The sequence below is a fragment of the Ornithorhynchus anatinus genome, chromosome 9 (genome assembly GCF_004115215.2).
Source record: "Ornithorhynchus anatinus isolate Pmale09 chromosome 9, mOrnAna1.pri.v4, whole genome shotgun sequence".
NCBI lineage: Eukaryota > Metazoa > Chordata > Mammalia > Monotremata > Ornithorhynchidae > Ornithorhynchus > Ornithorhynchus anatinus.
In genome coordinates this window covers 53,796,757-53,815,267 of record NC_041736.1, presented here as the reverse complement: position 1 = coordinate 53,815,267, position 18,511 = coordinate 53,796,757, and the positions used below count along the sequence as shown (strand labels likewise).

The following is an 18,511-nucleotide window of genomic DNA, read 5'->3' as shown; positions in this document are numbered from 1 at the left end:
ATTTGTTAAGCGCTTACTATGTGCCAGGCACTGTACTAAGTGGTTGGGTAGGTATGAGTTTATCAGGTTGGAAACAGTCCATATCTCACATGGGGCTCACATTACAGATGAGGTAACTGAGGCACAGAAGTTAAGTTACTTGCCCAAGGTCACACAACAGGCAAGTGGCAGAATCAGGATTGGAACCAGGGTCTGACTCCCAGGCCCTTGCCCTATCCAGCAGACCACACTGCTTCTCTACTCGGTGATTTCAATGTGGAGAAAGTGAGTTACCAGTAGGTACCAGGCCACCTATTCTGAGCACTGTTTACACTGCACCCTATCAGGCCAGCCTCTAGAATGCAAACTCCCTGTGGGCAAGGAGTGTGGTTGCCAACTCTGTTGTACTGTACTCTCCAAAGCGCTCAGAATACTGCTCTGCATACAGTAAAGACTAAGTAAATATCACTGATTCACTGAGCTTTGAGGGGAAAGCCTTTGCAAGGAATGACTTCTTGCTAATGTGCTTTCAATGATTTCATCTTAATTTAAACATGGTAAAATATTGCCTTTTTTGTTTATATGCATGAAATTTTTTATGCGTTCTTAATGGGTTTCTTCTGAAGGCAGATAGGATCATCAGTATGGTAGAAAATTTCATATTTGATGCTTCATCAGTTTTTCGTAGAACTATGATGGGGCTAAGAGCATCTACATCAACTTCAATGTACTTTCCCAGGGAATGTAAATTCCCTGAATTTTAAATTTATTATAGGCATCAGACATGCTTTCACAATTTGAGAAGCAGAGTGGACACAGCATGGGACTGGGAGTCAGAAGGACCAGGATTCTAATCCTTGTTCCACCACTTGTCACTTGTGTGACCTTGATCAAGTCATTTACCTTCTCTATGCCTCAGCTCATCTGTAAAATGGGGTTTATGACTGAGCCACATGTGGGACATGGACTGTGTCCAATTTGATTAGCTTGCATCTACCCCAAATTCGCTTATACCCAAAAACCCACCTCCCAAAAAAAACCACTGCGTCTTCTTCAGCCCACATCTTCTTAGCCCACATCTCTCCTCACCTCAAAAACTTCCACCAGTTCCCTGAGTCTCTTCACATAAAACAAAAACTCTTCAATACTGGCTTCAAGGCTTTCTACCATCTGGCCTCCATCTTTCCTACCTGCTCTCTTTATCCACTATTCTTCAACCTGTCACCTTCACTGACAACCAGTCAACCTTTGAGCTGTACCTTGCTCTGGATTCACCCACCTCTGTCCCCTCAGGCACACTCACAGCTTGGAACCTTCTCTATCCTCACATTAGACCACTAACAACTCTCTCCAAAATCAAACCCCTCCTAAAATCCCATAGCATACAACAAGCCTTCCCTAATTTATTTCCTGGCATTCCTTTAGTCAACTAGCACTTATGAACTTATTTATATCCTCCTTAGCGCTCACGAATATATGTCGTCTTAATTTATTTTGTCCACTCTAGCTGTAAATATTCTCAAGTTTGTCTCCACATTAGAGTATTAGCTTGTGGGCCAGGGACATGTCATGTGTTATTCTGTATTTCCCAAGTACCTAGTACAATGCACCGCACCAAGGGGACACACTAAATAAATGGTATTACTACATTTTTCTGAAACCAAGACAATTGGGGGGGTGGGAGGCCATTTAATTACAACATACACAACTGAATTATACTTTGAATTATCTGTCTTATTTTTGAAGCACTAATTTAGGTTAGGAGAACCATCTCTGCTCAAAGAGAGGAGGTAAGAAGAGCTACTCTTCCACCAAAAAAACCAATGACATGTAGGTTGTAGCCACAATCATGATTTTGTAAACCTCAATCATGTCCTCTCAGGTTTCATCTTTCCACACTGAAGAAAACTATTCTTTTCTGACTTTTCGATCTACACTTTTATATAGGACCTGTTCCATTTTCTTGAAGTACTTACTTGATCTTCACTGTACCTTCTCAAAATCTACTGTTTTCTTCCTTAAAATGCTGTGACTAGAACTACATATATACTTATCGGAGTATGAACATACCATGGGATTTTATCCAGAGCAGTGTCTTTTTTTCCCCTGATTACTCAGAAACATCATTACATGAAGTCATAGATGTTTTATATTCCTTTCCTTCCATACATATATCTTTAGTACTTCATGTGTGAAATACATTTGCTATGCTTTGTGACGTACTATTACATTAAGCCCTTAACACCAAGTAGAGCCCGCTGCTGTGGGGTATAAGGCCAAAGACAATGTGTCCCATTTTATGATAGAAAGCTGATTCTTTTCAAAAATCAAATTCTTGATTTCAGAAGCTTCCTTATTTCAAAAGTATTTCACTAAAAAATAATCCCACCAGCCTAAACTTCAGTCACAAATGTGACAAGAATGTTCTCTGGGTCAATAGCATTTTCACTGGGAATTGAATGGAGTATATTTTCCCTCACTTTACACTCCTGCTTCTCAGCACAACGTTGGTTCTTCATCAGGCTTTCTCCCCGTAAAACAGTGGCTTTAATTACATATTAATTCAATACCCTTTATTTAAAGGTATCCCATTATCTAAACTGGCTTTAACAATATTGATTTGGGGGTTGGATGTGTCGCAAATTCTCACCTTCTTACAGTCTCTACCCATTGAGCAGTTTTTATTTCTTTACAAGCATTTTCCAGCATCACATCCCCTGACCCCAGCAGCTCACGTATGCAATCATTTGTGCTTACAATTATCAAAGAGGGCCAAATTCCCATTTTACCTTTTTCTCTAAGTGCATTTGACCATCACACGAAAAAAAGATATATAATTTTCCCTTTTTTGTATTCACCATACCGAACACAAAATGACAAAAATTAATTCTCCCACATGCTGCTCCACTCTTACAAGGTCTCTTCAAGGGCACAGGGAAAAGGAAATGGATTTAAATGCAGTGTATGGACCCAAAAAGTTAAAATCAGCCAAAAAGGAGAGAAAAATAGGTGATCAATAAGTTAGCAGTCAAATGCAATTTCTACAAAATAGCAGGAGTGGAATGGTTATACCTACCTTTGCGTCCAGGAGTTGATATAAGCAAATATCTTGAGAGTATGTTCCTTTCTGAGCTGCAGTCCATCACCACTTTCAATGTCTGATACTGAAAATGAAAGGAGAAAGAAAAAAACAAACATTTGAAGGACATAAATTATGCCTGACTGCCAAAATAAAAGTCATCTAAGATGAAGAGTAAACAGACCCTCAAACATTATTTATTTTAATGAACACAGAAAGAGTAGGTCTAGGAAATCTCTCAGGACAACTACAATTGGTGAAAATGCTAGGATTTGGGCTCCTTGGAAAGAAAATATAATTTTATCTGGAGCATGGGCTGGGGGGGTACAGAGTTCTACTATTGATAGCAATACTGCTAATGGCCAATGAAGGCTTGGCTGATTGCAAGTGAGCAAAATTGGAGAATCTGCTTCAGACACTGACCATCACCTAGTAATAATTACCAAAGGAGATGAAAATGAATTATAAACCCAACACCTGAACCGAAAGTTCATTCTAAATTTCTAATTAAATGAAATGAAATCTTCAAGGGAGGGAAAAAAAGAAAAATGATGCCTTTTCTCCATGATGAAATACCAGAAAATAATTTGAATTTGGCACCATCCAATGTTTCAGTTAAAATGTTTCCAAACTGTAAAAGTTCTATTTTTGGTTTTAAGCAGCTATATGTTCTCAACTCTGCCCTCAGGAAACTTGCTTGACTATGCATCTTTAAAAGGGAAGGGGGCACCACAAGACCTCCACATGCCTAAGGCTCTTAGGGACAGAAAATGGGTGAAGCTAAGAGAAGAGAGGGAGAATTTAGAAGATGCTCCCTAGCTGAATAGGGCCTAGGTAAGTATCCACTTTGCCTAAATTGTAGTATATATTGCATGGGGAAATAAAATAATATAATCATAATACAAAAATAATATCAAATGCTTGGGTTTGGAATTAATCACTTTGATAAAAATACAAACTACTTTTAAAACTTATCTACAATGACAAATGATTAAAGTAGTGTTAGCTGTTATACTGCATTATCCACTACATACAAGATCATGAAATAAATATTCCTTCAAGCCCCCAAAAAAAACAAATTCTTGCTTTTCTTCTGTACTGTAAAAAGCTACCCAAGACAAAAACGGAAACAGTAGTGTTTTGCAAAAAGAAGGTGCTTAGTAAATTCTATTATTACGAGTATTTCACAAAAGGAGAAACAACAGAATGTAGATCAATGCTTATAAACACAAATAATTAAATTGGGGGATTTCCAAAGAAAATCAAAGGATAACTAGAAATGTTATCAGCACAATAAGAAACAAGGTCTGACCATTATCTTTTCAATCTCATCGGGTTAAATCCTATCAGGTGGACAGGTTACATCCCAGATATAAATTATGCATGGAGAAGAGCATTAACACTCTATACACTAATGTAGAGTCCATTAAATGACTGCTTCTGTACTATAATCTGGTGGCCTGAAAAATTTGAGCCCCTCTCCAAATGCTAATTCCTTGTAGAGTACTTTGCTCCCCTCAAGTTTTAATCAGAGAACTTTTCATAAAACAGGCTAGAGGTGGTTTTAAAGACCAAAAGTCTTTTTAATCTCTTTGCTTTAATATTCGAGCTTCTGTCAACTCAAAAATTGTAATAAATCTCACTGCATAAACCAACTTTTAACTCACAGGAAATTGGACCATCAAATTGAATAGGAGTAGCCATCAACTTCTATGGGGCTTTTCTCACACTATTCAGCTTGATACTAGCCTAGTATCTTCAGTGCATGGTACAAGTGCCGGGCTTATTATATGCAGGACCCAGCCAGTGCCTCAGCGCCACAACCGGGAAGGTTAGAAGTCAGTTGCCTTGGTGGTCAGTGCAGTCTTTGCCGTTCAAGCTGGCCAGCTCTTTTTTTGGGACTTCTTTTGGGCCCCTCTACCCTGAGGGTTGGGCTTCGGTCAGCAACCTTCTCCACGGATGGCAGAGCCCCAGGCGGGCAGAACCGCAACTAGAGCGGAGGTTTCCTGACTCCCACAGCATAGCTCTTTCCACTGAACCAACAACAGGATACTTCCATGCTACACCCTGGTCTGCTTACTTATATCTCTAAATACCTGTAATTTATTTATTTTAATGTCTGTCTCCCCCTCTACACTGTGAGCAGAAATGTCTGTTATACTGTACTTCCCCAAGCTTAATACAATGCTTTGCGCACAGTAAGCGCTCAGTAAATAAGACTGAATTGAATAAATGAACTTGCTCATTTTGCTTTGTGCCCCAGCAGGAACATGACTGGTAATAATAATAATAATAATAATAATGTTGGTATTTGTTAAGCGCTTACTATGTGCCGAGCACTGTTCTAAGCGCTGGGGTAGACATAGGGGAATCAGGTTGTCCCACGTGGGGCTCACAATCTTAATCCCCATTTTACAGATGAGGGAACTGAGGCACAGAGAAGTTAAGTGACTTGCCCACAGTCACACAGCCGACAAGTGGCAGAGCTGGGATTCGAACTCATGATCCCTGACTCCAAAGCCCGTGCTCTTTCCACTGAGCCACGCTGCTTCTCCAAATCAATCAGTGGTAATCAATCAGTGGCATTTTCTGAGCACTTACTAGGTGCAGAGCACTGTACTAAGTGCTTGGAGGGGATGCAAATGAGTTGGTAGACAAGTTCCCTGCCCACAATGAGCTTTCCAGTCTAGACAGGGAGACAGTAAAATAAATTACAGATATGTACATAAGTGCCATGGGGCTGAGGGCAGGGTGAATATCAAGTGCCCAAAGGTACAGATCGTGTGCAGAGATGACCCAGAAGGGAGATGGAGTCGGGGAAAAGAGACAGGTAGGGATGAGACGGTGTGAGTGGTATGGTGCGTGCACTCTGATCAATTCTTCTGCACAGGTTTTTCAGTTTTATAATGGAGGCTCATCCATCATTCCTCACAAAAGACTATCATCATCACACCTTTTTATTTAAGCTTAGTCTTTACACAAAAAATAACCCAGAATGTAGTCATGATGGTCCCTCCCATATTGATCTGACTAGTTTGTAAGGGGCCTTGTCCTTTTATTCAAACCTCACATGTGTCTAGTACAAAGTTTTATATATAGTAGGTAATTAAATAAAATTAAATATATAAATAAGGGGAAAAGGTGGGGGGGGACGGGAAACAAGTTCAAAAGAAAACACAGATTACAACTGGGGATGAAGAATGTTTCATTCTAACATCTAACATTCTGCTAACTCTGCATTCTCTTTTACCACTGTAAAGTATGAGGCAACTTCCACTTATGCTTCCAACAAACCATCTTCCTAGTTCCCTTCTTTTCTCAAAAAGGATCAATGAATGACTGCACAGACAAAATCCAGGAAAAGGTACATTAGGGTCTCCAGGGCAGATTTATATGACCCAGTAAAATGGAACCAAAATTTACAGATTCAAATTAGCAATCTGAAGAATTCAAAATCCAGACTCCCTTTTCACCACTCAATGGAATGGCAGCTCCTACCACTTTATACGTGACTCTTTTCCTCTTAACTTTGTCCAGACCTAGTACAGCCATTCAATGTTCTGCACGTAGTAAGTGCTCAAAAAATACAACTGAATGAATTCTGGGCACTGGAGTCACTTTCCACCAGAGCAGCTGCCACTACTTTAAAACCTATTTCCAGAGGTACCCAGGCCCTGCTCTGCATAAACCTAACAAACTACCCTAGGGATCTTACTTAGCCCACAGTGGAATTGCTGATATTTCCCACAAAGTCAGCTTCTTCTGAGAGCATACAAAGAATCTGTGGGTAATTTTTAAAACTTGCAAGCTTCCAAAATCCATTTATTATCTGGTCCTAACCACTGTGGACTTTTGAAGCGTTGACAAAAGTGCATGCTTACGATACTTATATTCAAATATAGAGGGGGAGTTTTGTAAACTGTCAAACTGTCAACCATCCAAAGTACGCATTTATTTAATTCACTTTTCTACCACACATCATTCGATAGGAGTACTGGTAGACAGCAATAGTACATGCTGTCGATATTTTTGGTTGTCTTCAGGTTTCCTTTGGCGCAGGCTCGTAAAAAAACTTTAGTCATCTGCAGGCTGACTGCCCAGAGATGCTCATTAGCCCAGTTAATAGGAAATGTTTCCAAGAGGATCAGAAGGCTATTTTAACAACAGACTCTAGGACCTTTGTTCCACACTCCAAGAGAGCCATATAAAATACATGAACCAGACCATTCCATAGCCTATCCAGACCTCACCAGCAACAAGAGTTATGAGCTAAGTCAATAAATATCTCCAGTCAATTCTCGCACTTCTCTTTAGAAAGACTGTGATTATGCTGACCTCGGTACGCCTTATGATGCTTCCTGAGTATTCCAGTGAGGAAAACTGCCTGCATCAATTTTACTTCTTGCTTGCAAGTAGAATTAAGACAGGTATTCCTCAAGAACCTCCACTGGCTGCTCCACAACCAACAGAAACTCCTTATCATGAGCTTTAAAGCACTCCATCACCTCGACCCCTCCTACCTCACTTCGCTGCTTTCCTACCACAACCAAACCCGCATACTTCACTCCTCTAATGCCAACCTACTCATCGTACCTTGATCTCATCTATCTGGCCGCCGACTTCTCGCCCTTATCCCGCCTCTGGCCTGGAACGCCCTCCATCTTCGTATCAAGCCAATTATCATTCTCCCCCACCTCAAAACCTTAGGAAAAGTACATCTTTCCCCAACTAAGTTCTCCTTTCCTCTTCTCCCACTCCCTTTTACGTTGTCCTTGCACTTGTACCCTTGATTCACCCCTCTCTCAGCCCTGCAGCACGTATGTACAGATCCATAACTTATTTATATTACTGCCTGTCCCCACTTCTAGAATGAAAGCTCACGGGCAGGGGATGTGTCAACCGATTCTCTTATATTGTCCGTTCTCAGAAACGTATCTGATCTGAATGGACCATCTACCCAGGGCTTAACACAGTTGTTACCACTGCACCGTTGCCACTGAGAAGCAGCGTGGCTCAGTGGAAAGAGCAAGGGCTTTGGAGTCAGAGGTCATGGGTTCAAATCCCGGCTCGGTCATTTGTCAGCTGTGTGACTTTGGGCAAGTCACTTAACTTCTCGGTGCCTCAGTTACCTCATCTGTAATAATAATGTTGGTATTTGTTAAGCGCTTACTATGTGCCGAGCACTGTTCTAAGCGCTGGGGTAGACACAGGGGAATCAGGTTGTCCCACGTGGGGCTCACCGTCTTAATCCCTATTTTACAGATGAGGTAACTGAGGCACCGAGAAGTTAAGTGACTTGCCCAAAGTCACACAGCTGACAAGTGGTAGAGCCGGGGTTCGAACCCATGACCTCTGACTCCAAAGCCCGTGCTCTTTCCAGTGAGCCACGCTGCTTCTCTGTAAAATGGGGATTAAGACTGTGAGCCCCACGTGGGGACAACCTGATTCCCTTGTGTCTACCCCAGCGCTTAGAACAGTGCTCGGCACATAGTAAGCGCTTAACAAATATCAACATTATTATTATCATTTGCACTTGCAGCTGGAGTTCCTCCTTCAAAAAGGCTGCTGGGATGCTCGATCTAAGAGCTCTTTGTGACTATCTTCATTTTCCAGGAGTCAGATACTGACCTATCTCGAATGGATGTGGATTTTCATTACATTTTTAGTGTGAACTTGGATTATGTAAGATGATGGTTTGCCCAGAACTTGGAAATTTGCATGATTCAGCCATGATACAGCTTTGAAGCCCTGCAGCCATTCAACAATATAATCAATGAGATGACACTGGATGCATTCGGGATGGCTTTCTCCTTATTTGGAATTGGAGAATGGCATTCGTGATTACAAGCGGATATTTGGCACACTCCCTGAGCTTTATGACCACATAACTCTTTTCTGTGTTTTGTCACTGCTACCCACCAGTGCCCTGATATTTCCCCCATTGACCAGTTTGTTAAATTTGGTAGATTGTTAAAGAATTTTTTTAAATCTCTTCACTATTTGTCAGTGTGAGGAAAATGCATTAATATTGGTAATAAAGCACTTTAGCTTTAACTGCAGAAGTGAGAAGCAAATGTGGCCTAGCAGAAAGAGCACGGGCCTCGGAGTCAGAGGACTTGGTTCCTAAACCCAGCTCTGCCGCTTGCCTGTTGTGTTACCTTGGGCAAATCACTTTACTTCTCTACACCTCAATTACCTCACCTGTAAATGGGGATTAGGACTGTGAAGCCCTGGTGGGACAAGAACTGTGTCCACTTCAATTATCTTGTATCTACCCAGATCTTAGGACAGTGCCTGACATACAGAAAGCATTTAACATAAAAAAAACAAAACTGTAGGCCAAAAGTCATCTGGTATTTGCTATAGCTTTAGGATTTCTGAACAAAGAACCTGGAAAAAGCAATTGATTATGGTGATAATCTATCACAAGTATTTACTGAGCACTTATGTGGAGAGCATTGTATGAAGCACTTTGAAGAGTACAATACAAAAGTGTTCCCTGCACCCAAATCTTCTTGTTCAAGTGTTCCCTGCATACACTAAGTTCTCAATAAATTTTATTGATTAAAGGCATTTACATTCTAGGGGGAAAACAGTCATAAATTACAATTGTGTACATAAGTGCTGTAGTGTGAATTTCAAGTGTGCAAAAGGGTACAGAGCCAAGTGTACAGGCAACGCAGAAGGGAGAGGGAATAAGGGAAATGAGGACCTAGTTGGAGATTTCTTGAAGGAGCTGTGATTTTAACAAGGCTTTGAAGGTGGGGAGAGGGGTGAGGGAAGTTCCAAACCAGAGAAAAAATACGGGCAAGGGGTCAGCGGAGAGACTCGAGGAAAAACTCGAGGTAAAGTAAGGTGAAGTCTGAGGATCGAAGAGCGGGCTCCATTGTAGTAGGAAGGACATCAGCAGGGTAGGAAGGAGGAGAGCTGATTGAGTGCTTTAAAGCTGATGGTAAGGAGTTTCTGTTTGATATGGAGGTGGATGGGCAATCACTGGAGGTACGTGAGTGAGGAGATGTGTGCACTGAATTTTTTATTTATTTATTTAGTTATTTTTAAGAAAAATGATCCTGGCAGCAATGTGAAGTAAGGTCTGGTATGGGAAGAGGTAGAAAGCAGGGATGGCAGCAAGGGGGCTGATGCAGTAGTTAAGGTGGGACTGGATAAAGGCTTGGATCAGCAGTTTGGATGAAGAGGAAAAGGTGAAATGGGGAATTTTGGCAATGTGACGAAGGCAGAACTGACCAGATCTGATGACAGATTGAATATGATATGTGGGTTGAATGAGAGAAGTGAGTTGAAGGTAATGCCAAGGTTACAAGCTTGTGAGATGGTGGGGGTGGAAGAGTAACGATGGTTTCTGCAGCACAAATCACAATCTCGTCTCTATAGGGGGTTGGAGTGGGACCAGGAGAAGGAAGGCAAGTGTGCCGCATGGTACCGAGTGCACACCAAGGGTTATGTGGTTATGTGCAGGACCCAGTTATGGCCACAGTGACTGCAGCAGAGTCACAAGCTGGGCTGTAATAGCAGGTAGTTGCTCTGGTCTTTGCCACCCACACTTGTCAGTTATTTTTCAGGTTGCCTGCTAGGACTGGGTACCATAGGAAATGCCTTAAATGAAGCCTTGGCTGCCAACAACCCAGCCCCAGAGGCATTCCCCTATTTCCACGTCTTTGCTCTGTGTCCTAAACTGAACTCCTCATCTTCCCTCTGAAATCTTCTCCTCATTTTGCATCACAGTTGGCAACACCACCAATGATCCCTATAGTCGGTCTGCAATCCCTATACTCAGTCTGCTGCCAAATCCTGTCAGTTCTTCCTGTACAACACTTCCAGAATCCACTCCTTCCTCTATATTCGAATTCCCACAAGGTTAGTCCAGGCACTTGTTATATCCCAACTTCACAAATACATCCAAACTCCTTGCTGGTTTCCCTCCTCCAGTCTTTCCCCTCTCTTGTCCACACATAACTCTGCTGTTTGGTTTGTTTGGTTTTTTTTTTTAATATATTTGTTATGCACTTATTATGTGGGCAGGGAATGTGTCTGTTTATTGTTATATTGTATTCTCCCAAGAGCTTAGTACAGTGCTAAGTACAGTACAGTGCACACAATAAGTGCTCAAAAAATATTCGACCGAGTGATGTGTCAAGCACTGTTCTAAGTGCTGGGATGGATGCAAGTTAATCTAGGCAGACAAAGTCCCTGTCCCTCATGGGGCTCCCAGTCTAAACTGGAGGGAGAACAGGTACTGAATCCCCATTTTGCAGATGAGGAAACAGGCACAAAGAAGTGAAATGGCTTGCTCAAAGGCACAAGGCAGGCAGGTGGTGGAGGCAGGATTAGAACCCAGGTCCTCTGACTCCCAGATATGTGCTTTATCCACTAGGCTGCTTTTTATTTTTCTAAATTCTGTTCTGCTCACGTTACCCTATTCCTCGAAAACCTTCAGTAGTTGCCAATTCTTCACTGCATCAAACAGAAACTCCTGACTTTCAGTTTTAAGGCACTCAATCACTCTCTCCCCTTTATTTATCCTTACTCTTCTCCCATTACACTCCAGTTTACACACTTCACTCCTCTTAAGCTTACCTACTTATTGTTCTCATTTCTCTCTCTCTCTCTCTCTCTCTCTCTCTCTCTCTCTCCTGACATCTTGCTCACCCTCCCTCTTTTGCCAGATGTGAAGGGAGGGGGAATTCCATTCAGATTTCTGCTTTCCCCATCTTCCTGACCCTTCTAAAAATCATATTTCCAAGATACTTTACCTGATTAATCTCATCTCCCACTCTGTGATCCCAAGCTGCCACCTCAACACTTCTGCATCACGCAAATACTTGTGTACTCACAACCACAATATTACTTGTGAACATAGATTTACACTTCATTGCTTTCTACAAGTAATCTATTTTAATGAATGTCGCCCCCACTAAATTTTTAACTCTTTGAGGGCAGGGATCATGTCCACTAATTTTACTGCATTCTCCCAAGCAGATTTACCAAAGTGCTCTGCACACAGTATATGCTCAATAAATACTACTTATTTACCAGGGAGTTCACAACCCAAGTAATTTAATCCAGCATGCCATTCCAGGGACACAACCTAGATTATAGGAGAGTGAGAAAATGTAGCCTGAAACATTACCAACTGTGAGTCCCATGTGGGACAGAGGCTGTATCCAACATGATTATCTTGCATTTACCCTGGTGCTTAGAACAGTGCTTGGCACATAGTAAATGCTTAAAAGATATCATAATTACTATTACTATTATTATTACCAACGAAAAGGTGTGGGTCTACGCATACTAATACACTCAATTAAATCTTTCCCCTCAGTCAGTCTTCTGAACACCACTGCCTTGATATGTGCCAAGCCATTCTTCCTAGCTAGGTTCTTTAAACCCTAACCAGCACTCTGAAAAATAGCTCAATTATCACCCCAGAAAAATCTACTGAGGAAGTGAACACCTGTCCTCTTCCAGTTATTACCAACTCTCCCCCCTAAACACACCAAAAATGCTTTCTCCTCCATCTCACCTTCCCTGAGGTTTTTGGAAAAACCTTTCTCTGTACTCAGATTGAACACAATTCAAAGCAAGCTATACAACTAAGAAGATGGATTCTGCATTGTGTTTTTGAAGTAGTAATGACAAAGGGCCAAGAATCTAACAAATGTGCAGTAAAGGCAAGGAGATGAAATGTGAAGCACAGGAAAATGGGGTGGGGGGGGAATTATTTTGTAAATTGTAACAGGAAAAAAAAAATCATCGAAAGGACCTCATTTCTGAAGTAAATTAACCTTAAAGATTACTTAAAGCAATAAAAATGAAACCATTTCAAAACACTGTTTGAGGCAACTTCAAAAAATACATTTTACTATGTATCCTATTTTTTTCCTTAAAATAACCCTCACTAAGTTTTCAGAATTTTTCAATTATTCGTTTGTATACAAACAATTTGCTGCTACAGAGCTCCAGTTCACAATAATCACTGTAATTCTTGGGTTGAAACAAATGGATTAAATCATTGAAAAAAATGAGAAAAATGGAACAAAAAATATATGCTGAGACATTAATCTTAAAAGGAAATGCACCCTCATTTTTCCTCCCAAATTATATCTTGATGCTGAATTTTTTTTAAACCAGGGATGAGAGAAAATAATTATCTAACCATATTCAAATTGGATCTAGTCATGTTTTTTTTTTTTTACTAAGGAAAAAAGCACCTTCTGTTCTTTAAATTTACCTAGTAATTCAATCTACCTTGAATATCAATTTGCCCACTGCTGACAGCAGAACTAGAACAAATATATCATTGTAACATGTGACCATCACCATACAGAACAGGACAACATAAAGTTATGCAAATAAATGTTGATATTAAACATTTCTCATCTCACCATAAATCACTACTACTTCCCTCTACTTAACATTTTCATTTCATAATACCATATTCACAAAATCAGTGCTTCTATATGCCAAGAACAATCATTAAAGTTCTTTCATAATAATATTTGGTTTCTCCTTTTGGTTTGTTCTTGGGGCTCTTTTCTAAATGAATAAATGCTGCCAGGAATAAAATTCAAACAGCTCATAAGATAATTGATTTCAAATGATCACTATAACTTCCAATTCTTTTGAAAGTCTACAAAATTTTCTAAAGTGATCCTGAGAAACTGTTCTAAGAAGCAGTGTGGTCTGGTGGAAAGAGCACAGCCCAAGAGTCAGGAGACCTGAGTTCTAATCTGGGCTCTGCCACTAGTCTGATGTGGGTCCTGGAGCAAGTTATAATTCTCTGAGTCTCTGTTTCCTCATCCTTAAAAGAGAGAATCAATACTTGTTTTCCTTCTCCCTTGGATTATAACCCATGTGGGACATGGTCAGTGTTCAATTTGATTATTTTCTATCTACCCCAGCACTTAGTACAATGCTTGGCACACGGTAAAGACTTAAATATCACAATTATAACTATTATTATTTAATTTCAGCACACCAAACTGTCCAAACATAATGGTCATCTACACTTATATGCTTTCTATGTCTGTCTCCCCTGTTGAAATGTAAGATCTTTGCAGGTAGGCATGTCACTTCTCTGACTTGTATTTCCCATGGGCTTAGTACAGTTCACTGTATCCAGTGGGCTCACAATAATCAATCGTATTTATTGAGCACTTACTATGCGCAGAACACTGTACCAAGCGCTTGGGAGAGAACAAGAGAATTAGCAGACACATTCCCTGCCCATAACATGCACACTACTATCAATCAGTGGTATTTATTGAACATTTTGTGCAGAACACTGTACTAAGCATTTGGGAGGGTACAATATTCATTCATTCAATCGTATTTATTGAGCACCTACTGTGTGCGCAGCACTGTACTGAGCACTTGGAAAGTACAATTTGGCAACAAATAGAGACAATCCCTACCCAACAACAAGCTCACAATCTAGAAGGGGGGAGACAGACAACAAAATAAGTAGACAGGCATCAATTGCATCACTATAAATAAATAGAATTATAGACATATACACAACATTAATAAAATAAATAGAATAAATATGTACATATGTACAAAAAGTGCTGTGGGGGAGGGGGGGACTAGATCAGAAGGAAGGAGTAGGGGAGATGAGGAGGGGAGGAGGAGCACAGGAAAATGCCTATCAACAATATAGTTTATAGGCATGATCTCTCCCCTCAAGGAGCTTACCATCTAACGGGGAGACATATCTAAAAATAAATGACAAGAAATGGAAGTATAAGAATATATATACATATATTTAAGTGCTGTGTGGATGGGGTGAGTATGTAAGTGCTCAGGGGGTGGGACTAATGAGTGCAAGGGTGAGGCAGTAAGGGAGAAAAGATGGGGGCGGGCGAGTGAAAGCTTAGTTAGGAAAGGCTTCCTGGAGGAGATACTATCTTAATAGGACTTTGAAGAAGGGGAAAATACTGACTGATATATACTGAGTGAAGTGAAAGGGATGTTACAATGATATTGCAAGTGTGGAGGGTGAGTTGTAGTGGAAGAGGAGCAAGGATAAGGAGGAGGGAGGAGAGCTGAGTGCCCTGAATCCTGTGGGGAAGAGTTTCTGCTTGAAGCCGGGACAAATAGACAGTCACTGAGGTACTGGAGGAGTGGGAAGATACTCATTCATTCAACTGTATTTACTGGACACTTACTGTGTGCAGAGTACACAGAGTATATTCAGGAAAATATAACAATAAACGGTGAGATTCCCTGTCCACGTCAAGCTTATGGTCTAAAGTCTACAGTCTAGACATGCACAGAATGTCCTTTTAGAAAAAACAATCCGGGCAACAGACTGAAGTATGGACTGGAGAAGGAAGGGGTTGATGCAGTAGTCAAGAATGGCAAGTGCCTGAACCATCGTGGTAGCAATTTAGATGGAGAGGAAGGAGCGAATTCTGGAGATGCTGTTGAGGTAGAATCGTCAAGACAAGACATAGGGATCGGTCAAAGGAGAGAGGAATAAAGAATAATGCACGGTTGCAAGCAGGTGAGACTGGAAGGATGGTGGTGTCTACACAACTATGGTATTTGTTAAGGGCTTACTATGTGCCAGGCACTGTACTGAGCACCGAGTGATGGGAAACATACTAAACATGACGAGAATATTGCCCTCATATTAAAAAACTATTTTCTTGAAGTACTTGAATAGTTTACATTGTTTCAAAGCAGCACAATTATCCAAATATGTCAGAAAAAATCCCAGGTGTCTATAAATTTAAGACAATCATTTCTACCAAGGTACTACCAAACAGTTGACAGTCCTGGCATTCTACTGGTTATTTCCTAAATGAAGACCCTCCACAAAAGAATATAATGCAGGAGGCAACGATCTGCTCTACAGAAATAACTGCTATTTTACCGGTGTGACAGATAAATGAATCGGTTTTTAATTAGTTGGATAATTAACTGTGACATTCCCCTGGAGGGCCAGTTCAAGACCCATTTTCAGGCCAGGAGGCAGCACAATTTAGCCCCTAACTGGTATTGAAGCAATAAAACCATGACTGGGGTGCCCCAATACTAAGGTATGGTGACTTGTTGAGAGAAACCAAGAGTCAAAGAGGCAGACTTGCCAAACTAGGAAATTAGTCCAGCGGAAAACTTGTTCAAGTCAACAGACTGTGATCATCCTAAATCCCAAAAACTGCATGTGTACAACTGCATTTTGGACATGCAAGCCCAAGAAGGTATGCAGGTCATTATGAAGAGCTTCACAGAACCTGGGCGATAATACACTCAGCTAAAAGACTGTGATATAACTCTCGTTATATCCCGGCTAGACTACTGTGTCAGCCTTCTCTCTGACCTCCCTTCCTCCTCTCTCGCCCCGCTCCGGTCTATTCTTCACTCCGCTGCCCGGCTCATCTTCCTGCAGAAACGATCTGGGCATGTCACTCCCCTTCTTAAACAACTCCAGTGGTTGCCTATCGACCTCCGCTCCAAACAAAAACTCCTCACTCTAGGCTTCAAGGCTCTCCATCACCTTGCCCCTTCCTACCTCTCCTCCCTTCTCTCTTTCTACCGCCCACCCCGCACGCTCCGCTCTTCTGCCGCCCACCTCCTCGCCGTCCCTCGGTCTCGCCTATCCCGCCGTCGACCCCTGGGCCACGTCCTCCCGCGGTCCTGGAACGCCCTCCCTCCTCACCTCCGCCAAACTGATTCTCTTTCCCTCTTCAAAACCTTACTTAAAAATCACCTCCTCCAAGAGGCCTTCCCAGACTGAGCTCCTCTTCCCCCTCTACTCCCTCTGCCATCCCCCCTTTACCTCTCCGCAGCTAAAGCCTCATTTTCCCCTTTTCCCTCTGCTCCTCCACCTCTCCCTTCCCATCCCCACAGCACCGTACCCGTCCGCTCAACTGTATATATTTTCGTTACCCTATTTATTTTGTTAATGAATTGTACATCGCCTTGATTCTATTTAGTTGCCATTGTTTTTACGAGATGTTCTTCCCCTTGACGCTGTTTAGTGCCATTGTTCTTGTCTGTCCGTCTCCCCCGATTAGACTGTAAGCCCGTCAAACGGCAGGGACTGTCTCTATCTGTTGCCGACTTGTTCATCCCAAGCGCTTAGTACAGTGCTCTGCACATAGTAAGCGCTCAATAAATACTATTGAATGAATAAAAGACTGAAGTTCTGTACTACCTTTGAACAGGAAAGCCTTACCAACAGCAAGAATCTTTCAGAAATGGAAATAAATATTGTAACCAAATGTTGCCACCTACGGTGAATACAAAGGAACACACAGAGTAGAAAAATTTAGAAAATCACTGTTTTGCAGGACTGAAAGGTAAGATTATAATAATACTAAATAATTGTGGTGCTTATTAAGTGCTTATTATGTGCCAGACACTATTCTAAGTGCTGGAGTGGATACAAGCAAATCAGGTTGAACACTGCCCCTGTTCCACATGGGACTCACAGTCTTAATCCCCATTTTACAGATGAGGTAACTGAGGACCAAATAAGTGAAGTGACTTCCCCGAGGTCACATAGAAGATAAATGGCAGAGCCAAAATTAGAATCCAAGTCCTTCTGACGTCCTGGTCCATGGTCCATCCACTAGGCTATGCTGTTTCATGCTTCATGGTGTTATCCAGGTATCAAGTTTCAAAAAATAAAACTCTATAGAGCAGGGTTAGTATCTAATCTACTACGTTACAAGACATGCATCTGTCACAAGCAATCCATCCTTCATCCTGCACAGTTCAACAAAGGTACTTTGAACCATATTTAATTTAGATGGCAAGACATAACTACCTTGAATGTAGTCAGTCTGCCAGAATTCAAGCAGTTGCTTATCACAACAACCTTTACCTGAAATGCAGCAAGTGCAGGGAATCAGTAGGAAATGGATAGCCAAGCAACAGTTAGTTGCAGAATGAGTCACTGAGGAGTGGTCACAAGTATGGCCGACAGAAACAGTTTTAAGAATGGCTTCAAATAATAAAGCATAAATGTAACTGAGTTGGAGACAACCATCAGAAAACTGATCTGATGTGAAGCAATAAGTGAGCACGTGGTTCTTTTCAGACAGACTAAGAGAGAGACTATAGAAAACAGTTGTAAATTAACGGCTGTAGCCACAACCCCAAGTGTCTTTTGTGTGGGTACGGTTTGGAAGGAACTGTTTTGCAGCTGTTTTCTAAGCCACACCTGCAGGTACAGATAATCATCAGAAGTGTTTCTTAAGTACAAAGGCAATTCTATACCTATGTATGAAGGTTATATAAGCTATGATATAGATACATAGATAGATATACGCACACACATATAAAGAATGTGTGTGCGCATACATGCGCAATAAATATAGTCAGTTGGGCAGCCAGGCAAAATTACTACTTTCCAAATCATTCAACGGTATTTACTGAGCACTTACTGTGTGCAGAGCACTGTAGTAAGCATGTGTGAGAATAAAA

At 41.3% G+C, this 18,511-nt stretch overlaps 1 protein-coding gene across 5 annotated transcripts in view; it reads right to left on the bottom strand.

Moving 5' to 3' along the window:
• USP34 (ubiquitin specific peptidase 34) overlaps positions 1–18,511 on the bottom strand; it is a 180,576-nt gene that overhangs the window by 120,186 nt on the left and 41,879 nt on the right. For all 5 annotated transcript variants that reach the window (XM_029071971.1, XM_029071974.1, XM_029071975.1 and 2 more), the window contains exon 2: positions 3,056–3,143. In XM_029071971.1, the coding sequence (XP_028927804.1) occupies positions 3,056–3,143 (88 nt within the window). The remainder of the gene's footprint in view (positions 1–3,055; positions 3,144–18,511) is intronic.